At 49.5% G+C, this 14,141-nt stretch overlaps 1 protein-coding gene across 2 annotated transcripts in view; it reads left to right on the top strand.

Annotated features, from left to right (window-relative positions):
- Positions 1-247: 247 nt before the first annotated feature.
- LOC138580445 (interferon regulatory factor 4-like) overlaps positions 248-14,141 on the top strand; it is a 134,013-nt gene continuing 120,119 nt past the window's right edge. The window contains exon 1 of one of the 2 annotated variants that reach the window (XM_069651003.1): positions 248-1,598. In XM_069651003.1, the coding sequence (XP_069507104.1) occupies positions 1,425-1,598 (174 nt within the window). In that variant the 5' untranslated portion in view covers positions 248-1,424. The remainder of the gene's footprint in view (positions 1,599-14,141) is intronic. The other variant, XM_069651002.1, reaches the window with a different exon arrangement.

The following is a 14,141-nucleotide window of genomic DNA, read 5'->3' as shown; positions in this document are numbered from 1 at the left end:
CCCGGCGGGAGGAGGGAACTGGAGCTCGAGCCGCAGCATGCACTTTCCGGCACAATGTGTAATGTCTGTTCATGGGACTGTAAACAGTTCACAGAGCAGCCGGCAAGGCAGTGGCGTAATAATAAGCAGGTGGGCTGAAAAGGAGCCCATGAGATGGGGATTTTGTGTGGGGGAAGCCCCGAGAGTGCTCGAGTATGGGCCGAACAGGAGCCCGCGCTGTGCAGAGGGCGGGGAGTCCGATGCCCCCGTTTGCCCGGTCGCGGAGCACGTGTTCCTCCAGAACCGAAAGCAGAAGCGGGAGGAAGCGCCCCGGGGGCGGTTTCACTTTCATTCTCTGCCGCTCCATCGCCCGCCGCAGACGGTGCAACGCCGCGCTACAGCCCGGGTGGTCGGGCCAAGGGAACCTTCACACCTCAGAGATAGGCAAGGGCTCTGGCTAAGGTAGGTTAGGAGCCGGGAAAGACCCGGAACTGGCGGAAGATTAGGCAGCCGGTTAAGATCCGGAGTTTGGAGAAGATCAGGAGCCCGAGTGTTTCAGGCACCTGAAAAGGTCAGAATCGATGGGATAACAGGTAAAAAAAAGCCCGTAGACGATCAGGAGTTAGCGAAAAATCAATGGGGGACCAAAACCCACTTAAACATCTGTAGATTGTTCACAATAAGTGAACATTTGCAACAAGGGGGAGATCGGTAGGCATTTACATACACAGAGAATAATAGGGGAGATCGCTGGGCATTAGAGAATAGTAGGGAAGATCAGGGGCCCATAGACGATCAGGAGCCAGTGGGGTGATCGGAGGGCAGGTGTCGATCGGGACCCCTGGAGAGGAAAGAACACATTAGTGTGCTCCTGCAGACACTGCTGCATTTGTGGGGCAGAAGAGGGTATTACATCCCTTTAAGGGGAGAAGTGGGGCCATTGTTCCTGTGGGTACATAGGGTTAGTGTGGCAGGGCTGTGCTAGGGGCCCAGGACGTTTCTGTGATTGGGAGCAGGGGGGTCTTGGTGGTATCTAAGAGAATAGAGTTCCAGGGGAGGACTGGGGGTCGAGGTATCGTTCTGGGAGTTAAGGTCCCAGGTGTTCCAGTCTCTGTCTTGTATAGACGGGGCAGGGGAGGCCCGCGGGGCAGGTTGGCATCCTCAAGTTTGGGATTGGGAGAAGCAAAGGAGGGCGGTGTTTCTGGGATATACATTGTCTCTGGAGAAGTGAGGGACCAAAGGAGTCAGTCCCAGAGGAAGGGAGGAGACGGTTCCAGCCTCAAGCTCTCGTTGGAAGGTGCAGCGGGACTGCAGTTACTTTGGAGTCCCAGAATTTGGGGGCAACGGTGGTGTTGCTCTTCCATTGTCTAATTTAGCGGGGATCTGCCCTCTTTCTTAGGCGACAGTTTTATTTTGTTGAGAATTGAGGCAAGAGTTTATTTGAGATGTCCAGACCAGTTTGCCAGATGAAGCTGAAGGAGTGGCTGATCGCCCAGGTGGACAGCAGCCGGTATCCGGGACTAAGGTGGGAGAACGAGGAGAAAACGATCTTCCGGATCCCTTGGAAACATGCGGCCAAGCAAGACTACCGGGAGCAGGACGACGCAGCTCTCTTCAAGGTAAGGAGCTAAGGGCTGGAGATGTGGGGTTCATAGAGGGGGCAGAGGCCGAATAAGAGGACTCGGACATTCAAATTTAAGGAAACTCAAGAAGGCGATGTTCTGCACAGCATCATGGACTTTACAGCGGGGGGTGAGGGGAGCAGTGTGAAGCAGGATGGAGAACCCCACTACAAGGTAAGCATCCCCATGGAAATGCAGAGATGTGCCATGCATCATCAGAGTCATCCTAGAGAGTGTGCGCGGCAGAGCAAGATGACACATCCTCTTCAAGGTAAGGAACCCAAGTCACATCTCTCAATGACTGAGGGCACCATGTGTTCGGCTATAAAAGTACTGTTCTTGGAACTGGAATGAGCGATGTCCATGTTTAACGCCAGGCTTTGACCATATACCGAAATTGCCTTTTTTTATCAGAAGTAGCCTCGACCTGGTACTACGTTCAGACCCTGTTATAGAATGATTTCCTCTCAGACACGCACTCTAGCCCACTGAGATTCCCGTCTCACCATTTCCATAGAGGGGTCCAATCCATGGGCGTAATTTTAGGGGGGACAGGGGTGTTTGTCCCCCCCAACTTTCATGGCACAACATTTTGTCCCTATTAATTTGGCTGGGGCACCTTTTCTTCAGATGTCATGTCCCCCCTCAACATTTTCAGCAAAGTTACTCCACTGGTCCAATCCACACCACCACTCCCAAAGACAACTCCACCTACCAGCACTACACCAACATCTTCATCACTCCATCTATCATTCTGATGGACACCGCAGTCCCAGTGACCAACTTTCCCTTAAACAGTTTTCTTCCACATCCCGGCATTCCAACAGAAAGGCTGATATTGCCATGGATGTTGGGGGCCCAATTCTTATGTAGGCGCAGAGAGTGTGCTAAATAGCATGCTTCACTGCACCTTTTCTTGACAGCTAGACACCACGAGTATTCTCAAGTGGGCCTGGCTGTCATCACAGTGCATGACAGTGCCCTGCCTGCCATCCGCCTGTTTCTGTCGAGAACGGGCGGAATGCAGAATCTTGGCAGCACTTTTGTAAAATAACAAGGGATTCGTAATTTTATGAAAGTGCTGCCGAGATTATAACATCTATGATCATAAACATCTATTTATAAATATAAAAAACAAAGCACACTTTGCTTTAAAATAGACACCTGTAACAATGAGCAATTCCTTGACCCAAGAATCTGTGCTTCTTGTGGCACTCCTCCACAAGAACAACATTTTAGGCAGTTCAGAAAGTGGAGGAGTGCCACAAGAATTGGCATGCAAAATGCCAAATTGCAAAAGTCAGTTTTCAGCCCCTCCTAGCAACCGGCACACATATTCCGAAAGTGGCGCATTCATTCTTACTTCGGAAGAATGCGCCTTTTTTAGAATAAGTCTTGAGTACAGAAAAGGTTGCTAACGCTTTCAGCAGCCTTTTCTGGTACTTTACACCTTGATCAAAATCGAGCACTGACTCTTACAAATCAGCAATTAAGAAAACAGCTCCTTCTTGCCAGCTGACATACTCCTCTACCGCTGACTTCTAACCCCATCATTCCTATGGACAGATGTTGCCTGCTGGTGTCCGCTGGCCAATATTCTCATCCATGTACAGATCAGTCCTAGTGAACGGCATGCGCATAAATCGTTCACTTGCAATGACCAATATCCCCACAAATAATTCCTCCACAACTAACAGCACTTCCACATAATGCTCCTTCCCTAATGCCAGAATATGCATGGACCGCGACCTCCTACTCATTATCACTCCCTAGGATATCTGTCTCACTTTGACCAGCATTTCAATGGACTCCTTTCCCCCGCTGACATTACCATTGACAATCCCTCCCACCCACTAACGTCTCCACTCACAGCCACCAAGTACCATTCCTAATCAGACCTCACTACCACCTACCAATGTTCCCACTGCCATTCCCACTGATTGATATTCCCATTGACCTTTCATTTCATTGCAACCATAATTCCCATGGACAGCTGCCAGCATTCCTTCATGGCACCTCTCTCTACCACTGACAACCATTCCCACTGACGGCTCCTTCCCATTGATCCACATTATTACTCTCTCATTTTGGCTGACATTACCAAGGACATCTTCCTCCTATGCTTTGACTTTCCAATAGGCATCTCCCCTACTTAGAGGGATCTATCAAATGTGTACAACATGCCAAATAACTGTTTAGCCATGAAGAAGGTCTATGAAATTTCACTCTGTGTCGAAACAATTGTCAACACTTACTGAATACTGCAGAAAACAGAAAACAGTATTTGCCTCCTAGCGTAGTCATGGAAATGCATCGTTTTTTTCTCCATTTGCCATGTACAAGCCGCATTGCCGGAAGCCTGATGCACAAGAGGGCGCATACGGAAGTGCGATGTACAGTACGTTGGGCTTCCAGGTACGCGGGCTGCAGATGGTCGAAAGAAGACAGCAGGAGCCACAGTAGGTAAGCAGCGAGGTCGGTGGGGCCATGCAGCGGAAATAGTTTTCGAGGGGACCCAAAATAGACTGGAAGAAGGGGGACTGGAACAAAAGACATACCATGAGGGGGCAGCCTTTATGGGCTGGATTCCGCTTAGTGGGTCTTTTGTACTCTTCGTTCGGATGCTGTTCCACCGGGCACAAATTAAAAAAATCTCTAGCACTCAAATGGTCATATATCACTTTCAGTTTCAGATGATGCAAAGCCAAGACCTCGAGCAAAAGTCATTATTACATCCTTGCAATACTTTTAGTTTTGCATACTACATAATAAAGAGGTTTTTAGATATTATTCAAAATATTCTCTCCATCATTGATTGTTGTTTTCCGATCCATCTCCATGCAACTGTGATTGGCGTTCAGTTGAGTTTCTACGCATTCCCCCAGAGGTTGCTGCTCTATATTTTCAATTGTAGTTTGTGGGCCACAGCGACTTTACTAATGGTAAAATCTTTGCGGAGGCCTGGGAAGCAGCCCTTTCTTGGGTTAGTCTAGATCTGACACCCACTTCTGATGCTATACCACTGAGATTTATATGATGCGCCACTGCCTTTGGGATTACTGCACAAAAATCCCAGACTCGCTTAAAGTGGAAAAAGTTGCTTTAATGTGACAGGCCACAGCTTTCAAAAACATGCTAACCTGGCTCACTGGGCTTACAGACTAACCGATCAACTAACAATCGCAAAACAAATAAATAAATAAACATTTTAAATTTGTCACGTCCTATCCCTTGCTCCCTTCCCTCCCCTTCAATTCCTCTCAAACTTAATTCCCACTGTCTCCCATCTTCACCCATAGGCCATGCCCCTCCTTCAATACCTCTTCCCCCTCTTTGCACCCCCGGGCTAGCCTGTTCGTGCAAACAGCACCACCCCCCTCCTTTACTACGCTAGTACCCCATTGTGCTTCCCCCCAACCTTCCTCCAAAGGGCCAAGTACACGGCACCAGAAAAACCTTCCCCTGAGGTGTTCTTTCTGCAACTTCTCATCTACCCTCAACTCTTTACATCTTCCACTGCCCTCCTAACATCACACAAGTAGTGCATGTTTCCCAAGATTGACAAGTGCACCCCATCCTCCCGAATTAGTTCAAAATCCTCATAAATGAACTCCTGGTGCACCAGCATTTGCATCCCCCAAGTCCTGCAAAACGTCATCCTCTCCCTGTTGATCTTTTCCTCATTCGTTCTACCGTTCCTTCTTCACAGCCCCCTTCCATACTCTTCTCGGCATCAACTTGGTCCAAACCAACCCCACCCTGGGCCATATCTCCATCGACCAACTCGGATCGCTCTTCGTCTTTTTTAACAGTGCCACCCCGTATCCCTAACCAAATCTTTCTTCACTGCATGTAAAATGAGAGCCGCTGGAATCCCATGAAGCTCCCTCCTACCCACCAGCATAGGCAACAGTTTGTCCCACCTGAGCCCCACCACCCCAGACCATCTCAACAACGCCACATTATAACTACACTCCAAATGGGTCCCAAAAACCCTTTTCACTGCATCTTTTCCCACCCTCTTCACTATGGAGTGTCCACATATCCAGATCTGAGGCAACTCGCCACTCCTCCGTGCCACATCTGAAAAAGAAAAGATTTTGTGAGCCTTCTCTCCAACAAATCCCATTGCCCCCACCCAAATTCCTTTTATTAACAGCCCCCATTTCCCAGCTCTCTAATGTATCCCTTGTACTTTGCAATTTCCAGCGCCCCAAACTATTAACATTTTCTTCAGACAGACCTACCCTACTACCTTCAGATGTTGTGCCCATTCGAGTACCAAATTCCTCAGCTTTCTCACCCAAAGCCAATATTTGCACAATGGTCTATTGCAGCCCTCCTTATTAAATTGCACAGCATGCTACTGCTGGCTGAGCCCTGCATTCCTCCCCCGCCCGATCGAAGGCGGGACGGCCAGGAAAGGTCCAGGACGGCACGGGTAAACCGCTTGCTATATGAAGCGTTAGGGACTGGACGCGTGGGTGCCATCAACTGTAACCATAGGTGTCCATATCGATCTCTTCCCATACCGCTTGCTTGTTCTCACCCATCCTTGCCCTGAATTCCTCATCATATCTCAACCATGCAAACCCCCCCAAAACTCGTAAAGGCTTTCCTAATTACGTCCATATATTTTAGCAATGCCACACACCTCTCAGGGAACTTTGCACAATAAACGCTAGCATATATTATAAATGCTGATGTCCAGTTTTCAGTCGGTACCCTTAGTCTTGCCGCTAACTCCTGCTGCTCTTCTTTGGACCCTTCTTTTGCTCTTACCTCCCTCTGTGGGAGTTTAAACACATCCACAGACTCCCCTGCCCATCTTTTCTCTTTCGTAGCCACCAACAGATGCGCACCCAGCGGCTTCCTAATGCCCGTATAAGGCATCTTCTTGGTCTTCTCTGTACTCTCACCTGTCTTTACCATAGGAACCTCCACCAACCCATGGGCCACTGGCTCCGCGACCTTGTCTGTCTGTACTTCAACTGAGGTGACACTTCTCCCGCTTGCCTTCACCAATGCCCCTGGCGGCCCACTCTCCTTCTCACTACCCTCCCCAGGTGCCCCGACCCCCCACTCTGTGTCCCCCACCTAGATCCCAACCTGACCCATGACGCAGACCATTCCCTATCTTGCTCACCTCTGGCTGTCCCGCCGTCACCCTGACTGCCACTCCTCCTTTCTTTCCTCAACGGGCTCCTACTGCGGGGACAGAAAACATCAGCAGAGTCTCCAGTCCAACTTGCCTGCAGTCTTCTTGAACTCTTGCTAGCCCCAGCCCCAACTTCCCCTTCTGACCTTAAACCCATCCACACCTTTTCTCTCCCAAATCGCTCTCCTTGATCCCTATCCACCACCACAAACAATCCTCCTCCCAAATTCATCCTTCCCAGCCATATACCATTCATGTTGGGAGCGCACACTCGGGTCGGGCAGATCCTCGTCGGGCGAGCACAGGGCGTACACCCTGATGTTCCTGTGTCGTCTTCTCGGTGGGGTAACGGCAACCCCTTTCTGCTATTCTCTTCTCTGGCGATTGGTTCTCTCCTCCACCCTGCTCTCCGTTGTGCTAGGGGCTGTACCGCATTCTCTAGGCTGTCCTCTTCTGCCTGCCAGAGGGGCTGCTCTCAAACCCTCTCTGTCCACCTCTTCCTCAACCACGGGGGCCATGCCATTCCCTCCGCGTACCACACTGCTTTGCGGGGTGGTCTCTCCATAACGTTCCTTTTCTCCGCTATCTACCGGAGATAGTGTCCACCTTGTCCCCCCCCGTCCACTCTTCTGCAGGCATTTCCCAGCTCAGCCCCTCTGTACCACCGCACCTCTTCAGTCCATCCCAACCCTAACATCCTCACCAACTTGCCCTATGCCCACCTCCGCCCCTACTCCTCCACTAGCACACTCGCCCACCCCATCTGCCTAACCCACTGCCATCTGCTCCCCTTCTCTTTGCTGCCTTCCTGGGTATATCGCCCCTACTCCTTCTAGACCCTTTGTCCCATACCTCTCCCCTCCCTGCCGACGAGCTACAAGCCACCACCGCTGTGAGGGCCCCGTGCGAAGCTGCTCTGTGCTGTGGCCTCCCACTACCGGGCCCTTCTCCACCGTAACGTCCTGCAGCGCTCCTTCTAGCTGGGGTCTAGATGCTCTGCTGATAATGCTCAGCGCCTCTCGTAAGTCCTGGGCGTCCACCACGCTGCCCGACATACTGCCACTTTCCAAACCAACACGTATATCTCCCAATGCAAATACCCCACTCCCACTAACAGGCCCTAACTGCCAGCCACCAACCCACATGCAAAAAGAAAACCAACTACGCTCGATATAGCTCAAAGTTACTTTACACATGACCTATTTGTTTCTTTTTATTTAATTATTATTATTATATTATTATATTATTTTTTTTCTATTTAAAACCTCCCCCGCCACCCTACAATGCCCCCCACAAACAAACGCCCACAGGCTTTGCCCTTACACCAAAATAGCCCCACATAGTGCTCACCAACAATTCCCTTAAATATCTGCCAATGAGAGGGCTTTCCCCAATAAATGAATCCCTGAACTTGATTTATGGGAGAAACCTAACCTCTATTTAAAATGATATCTCGTTTTAATCTATTTCCCCTCTGTCTGCCAAGAAGTTAACCTGAAGGGTGCGGAGCGCACACTGCCCCCTAGCAGCCTTTGCACCATACCGCACTCCCACAGGTAGAGCCGGCGCCGGAGCCGCTGCAAAGATCCCACTCACCGACAGTGCTGCGCCCTAATGTGGGCAACCTCACCTGGCAAAATAAACCAGGAGAAATGCTGGCGCAACGTCACCAGACCAGCAGGAACGGGTGCAGCACGGTGAGGAAAATGAGGGACCGCAACGCTGAAGTGTGCCGGGCGGGGACCCAACCCACCGAGAAATTGAGGGTGGTGATTTATCTACAACACCACCCTTAATAATTCATTTTGTAAATATATATATATGTATGTCATTTTCTCTGCATTGTCTGCTGCCCTCTTTGTCCATGGATATTTGAAAAATAAAGGACTGTTTTGCAGCAGATTTTTCCGTTTGGGATTTGCCTTGTTTTTACTTTCCAAAGCCCCACACCCCCAATACCTGAGCCCACTACGACTGCCACACCAGGAAGGCCCAAGGCAGGGAAGGAACGGGAGCAGCGACCTGACAAACGCTATGTCTCCAACCGTCGCTTACCCCCGAGCGCTTGTTCTTCTTCTTGCTGATAGATTTTCATCCATCAGCGGTGATTTTTGGATACCGAGGCATGAGCCTCATTACTCCATCTTCTCAGGTTGAGTGTGTAGTCGTGGGTTTGTATTCTTCTTGCTCTGTGTGGTCTTGTCACAGTAGGGCTGGTTTCACAGGGTCTTCGCAGTGATGGGCCGCGGGTAGCGGTCGAAGGGGTTTGCAGTGGTGGCAGTGAGTCTTCTGATCAGAGGGTTCGGGTTCTGATCCAGTTCTTGGCAGAAGTTCTTACTCAGCTTCGCTAGATGTTCATCCAACATCTCGATGTCCAGGTCTCTGTGAAGGACAGCTATCCTTGTGAAGATTGGAGCTCCAGACGATATCCGCAGGGCCTTGTTCTGGACTATCTGAAGACTCTTCCGGTGTCGCTCATGGCAGATCATCCATGCTGGGGAGGCATAAGTCAGGGTTGGTCTGATAATCGCCTTGTAGACGTTGATCTTTGTCCGGAGGGGCATGGACTTGCTCTTCAGGAGTGGGTACAGCGCTGCCATCTTTCCTGTTGCCTTCTGCTGAGTATTCTCGATGTGGCTTTCCCAGTTGAGTTTGCTGTCCAGGGTCGCTTACCCCCAAACCTTTCCTGCCACCATTTATACCCTGGCAAAATGGCGCAGCTGGCCTGCAGCACCCAACGCCACCCCTGGGGGAAACGCTTACACATCCCCCCGTCCATTTGTTGCCTGGTCTCAAAGCACTCTGGCGGTTCTAAAAACATCAGGGGGCTGTGGAGAGAGGGAAAATGCTAGATGGCTTTGCACTGGCATTGATGCGTGCAGACCGGAAGTACCCTGAGGCCTGCGTGCACGTCTGTTTCTACAGGGGGAAGTATCACAGAGCAGACCACAGTAGAGGAGCACTGGAAACAAGAAAGGGAGCAGCATGGGGGGAGGGGTAAGGAAACAAGTAGGACCGTAAAACGGGCTCATAAGACCGGGAGCAACCTCTCATCGCCTAGGTGTCGACCTGTGGACCAGGTGCATCCATAAGTCTATCAGTCGGCCGTCTTCATTTTGTCTTGCACTGAGCACTGGCATGAAATTCCCAGGTAGTGCCATCATATTCCAGGTGTTCGCACAACATTCTAGACAATGTCATGGGCCAGGTGACTCCGGGTCCCTGGTATGCCGAGGGATTTCCAAGACAGCGTGACTATAGCTACTCCTGTAATAAGACCGCTATTGCCACCAGACGGTCATCGCTGCCATCACTGGACCAGGTACTTCCATGCACCTTCATGTACACTCGCACTCACCCATTCCCCCATGCACCCTTACTTATTACTTATTGTTTTGTATCTGCCCCCTGATTTATTTCTGGTACATATCGTTGTTAGTGTGTTTATTAGTTCATGTTTTATGGGCTACAGACTCTTGCAGATGCGGTTGTGTTTATAACACATTGTGTACAGCACACATCAGTTCAGCTCCCGGGGATAATGTATTCACACCGAGGCCTTGGGAGCAGGGTGTGAGGATGCTGCAGTACCTGTAGACTGCGAGGCACTTCTCATTTCAACTACCACCTCCCCTCCCGATTGAATTTCCTTCGTAGACGCTGGGAGTTGTAGTCCAAAACATTTGCCAAGTGCTGAGAAAAAAGTGACATTTGGGGGGCGTGTTTCTTCCCCTACATTACATTGAACAGACTTGTCTCATTCTCCGGAGCTGTTTATGTGGGGGAGGAGGGACACAAGATGTTGCTACAACACAGCCCCCTGCACACCTACGCCGGCAACACATTTGTCACCATTCTTCCACAGATTTAAGTAAGGTGGGGCTACACACATTTGTCTCTTGTTATCCTGGCCCACCCACCTGGTCCTGGAGCCCATTCCTGCTAGGAGTTAATCCACGCCCTGGCATTGACTTTAGCAATGGCCCTTTAACAGCTGCTTAGTGGCTGATTGTGGGCCGTAGCGTCTTGACCCCGCGCCTCCTGCAATGGCTGCTGGGATGTACGTCCGAGCCGTGCCTTCACTCCCTTACCATGATCTGCCTCTGGCCCTGTTGCCGCAGTTGACTTGGTTACCCATCACCTCCTTATAATGGATGTCTCAGCCAGCACCTGTTGTCACGGGTGGTCGATAGTTTAGTCAAAGGCAGGGGCAGCTAAAACGGTAGGCAACGTTGGTGAGAAAAACACTGAGTATGCATGGTTCATCAATTAGACACTACAGTCATGTTTCTGAGCGGGTTCATTTCCATGTGTAAAGTCCAATACAACGTTAAAAGTTGATATAGAAGGAGTCAGTGATTATCGACAGCTTCGCCCTCCTGCATACAGGGGACGATTCTTCCATAGACAGGATGACCATGGGCAGCTCGATTGGCACATTTATGGCTGTGGCAGAGTGCAACATGCCATCTCTCAGGCCGTACAACTGCTCTACTCGCACGCAGGTGTGCCGGGGGCCCCCAGGAAAGGCCAAAGGCCAATTGCAACTCCACAGATGTTACAATGGGGCTTTTTTTTTGTTGTTGCTGCCACCCTCCCCACTCCCCTGCTCGTATGTCATATCCTGAAGCCATCGCTTTCTTGTTACATCAGGTGATTGCGTCAGTCCCAGGGCCTCCATCTGAGAATTCCTGAAATGAGCACTGTAGAGTGTCTGAAAAATACCCAGTTATGTACAAAGCATTTCTAGACTGATCACGTGCAAGGGAAATGACAGCACATTCTGGCTCCTGAATGTCTGAAAGGTGACATGGCTAATGTCCTACACACCTGAGGGCAGGGACATTGAAGGACTCCAAAAGGCAACGCTTGCCTTTGCTCACTGCAAATTAAGCGTCGGATGTTAAAAAGCGACGTTGTTACGCCTATACAAAATATTTGCTGACGGTGGCAGGGCACAACTCTCCTGGCTCTTGCCAGCTGCAAGTCCAGATAATCCAATGGATACTGTAGTAGGCACGCTTTTCCATCAGAAAGAAAGCCACTGTGCAACGCCTTCCTGCACAAGAGACAAGCAACAGACAGCCCCTGTCAGCATGCACTCTGCCATTTTATTTGGGGCCATCTGGAGGGGTTTTGGGGCTCGGGGCACAGAATAATTTGGACCACCCAACGCCAAACAAAATGAAGGGATCCAATAATCTCTGTTCCTGCCTGTACCCAAGCCTGTGCACTCAATGGCCCTCGCTCCGTGTCACCTGTGTTGGAATCAGGATCATAACCTCTCTGATCCCCCATCTTCTGGCACCTGACTTCACTGCAGTGTTAGAAGATGGGCGTAATTCCTTCATTTATATTTAAACTGAGACGACAAGTGAGTATTAAGCAGTGCGCCTACCTTGGGTGCAAATAGTTATTTATATGAATGAAGTTCCTAAGCTGCAGACACCTAACACGCACTGTTATTCACTGGACAATCTTACTGTAATTCACTGGACAATCTTTTGAATGTACAGTTTAGAGTATAGGTAGTTAGGTAGGATGCGCGCAACCTTAACTTTGAATGAATCGCTAATTGCAGGATACCCGTGTAGCAGATATGTTTATTTAGCAAACTGCATATATCTTGCATATTTACATTGGTGTCAACATTATAAAAATTGGCGCACGTGCTTATGTTTCTCCCAATCGTGGCCTTGATTGGCACAAGATTATGCTTTGACCCCCATATTGCCTGTTGCTAAAAAAGCAACAAAAGTGCGGCCCAAAGTGTTCGCTGAGAGGGATTGGCACGGCCCGGGGTTCTAATTCTGGCAATTATGAGTATTTGGTAAAAAACAAACACAACCATTGATGTCAAGGGTTTTGCACCTGTGCTACTGTATTTGATCCCTGGACAAATCGTTTTAATCTGTCCTGGCCAACTTGACAGATGGAAGGACTGTCTACAGTTAGCAAGTGAGTGCACAGGAGCACTGGGCCATTGAGGCGGCAGGGACCATTGCTTCTCCAAGTATACATATGTTTCCACCACAGCTTGCATGTGCTTTTGTGTGTGTGTATTTTTCAGTTATTGATTTGCAGACATGAAAGAAAAAGCACCATATATAACATTTAACAAAATTCCAAGTGAAAAAGTAATAGAGGAGGTGGGAATTGAAGTAGATCCAGGAGAAAGATCAATGGCGTATGAAATAGGTACTCCTATGCCAGCCAGCATTGATAAAGCATGCCACTGTGGAGTTGGCCCTCTTTGGGCTTGGAACCTGGGCTTGACCAGGATTCTTACCCAGGAACACCAGCCTCAGCTCGGCTGCTCCTACATAGATGACCGTTCACACATCCTCGAGTGCTACGCCCCAGGCAAGCTTCTTGAGTTGTTTGTGGAGGGGGAACTAAAAAAGGCTCCTGTTATAAGCATACGTAAGTGTCAGGCCGATGTTACACACAGTAGGTCACACAGTAGGTCAGTGGGGGCTGGAGGAAGCAGCAAAATACAATTAAAGAAAAACAATTCAGAAAGGCATTGGCAGAGCTCGCATTCAAACCCAGCTCTAACAGACTGTTTCTCATTCAGGGACGGGATAGGGAGGTTTGGTCGAGGTAGAATTAGTCGATTTAGAATTCAACACATTTTTGGGGCTGAAATTGCTCACAAACATATGTGGGGGAGGGGGGTAATCATAAAAATAAATATAGAGTGTTGGGGGGGGGTGGTTGCGTGGTATCTCCCCCACATATATTTGCGGCCAAAATGATTAAAAGAACAACAAATGTGATGAATTCTAATTCGATGAAAAAATCTCGACCAGATCACCTAGAACCTTCCGATACCTATGTCCTAACAACTTTGCAATTCAACACCATATGTGTGAAACCCATAGACATGTAGATAACGATTAGCACCCCCCTCCTGCCCCCCCTCCCCATCCATCACAATATACTGGGACAAAACCCTGCGCATGGACAGCACGGTTTCCGTCTTGCACCAGACTATGGATGGGGTGGAGGACTGCAGTTAGTGTCTCTTTGGGTATATCGACTACATAGGAAAAGCAATACTTTAAACTGGTTTCTCGAAAAGGAAACTGATCTTGTTTGTGGCAAAAGGTGCATCGTGTGCCGGACGATATTACAAATGTCGAAATCGGGTACTGTGCCTCATATGACACTTTCTGCTGGTTCCGCTCATTAAGTACCCTATGCCTGCCATGCTTGAGGCATTGTGGGCCTGCAACTGCTAAATACAGTGGCGCGGACCTGAGTGGAAGAACCTGACATGAAGTAAATGCCAGCAGGGATGCAGCCCGACTGCCAGGTAGTACCTTTTGGTTGTGCGATGGGAGGGGAGGAGGACCAATTACGCCTTAAAGACACATTCC

The sequence above is a fragment of the Ambystoma mexicanum genome, chromosome 3p, assembly GCF_040938575.1.
Source record: "Ambystoma mexicanum isolate Mex_15411 chromosome 3p, UKY_AmexF1_1, whole genome shotgun sequence".
NCBI classification, from domain to species: Eukaryota; Metazoa; Chordata; class Amphibia; order Caudata; family Ambystomatidae; genus Ambystoma; species Ambystoma mexicanum.
The sequence above is the reverse complement of the archived record's forward strand: the minus strand, read 5'-3'. Positions and strand labels throughout refer to the sequence as shown.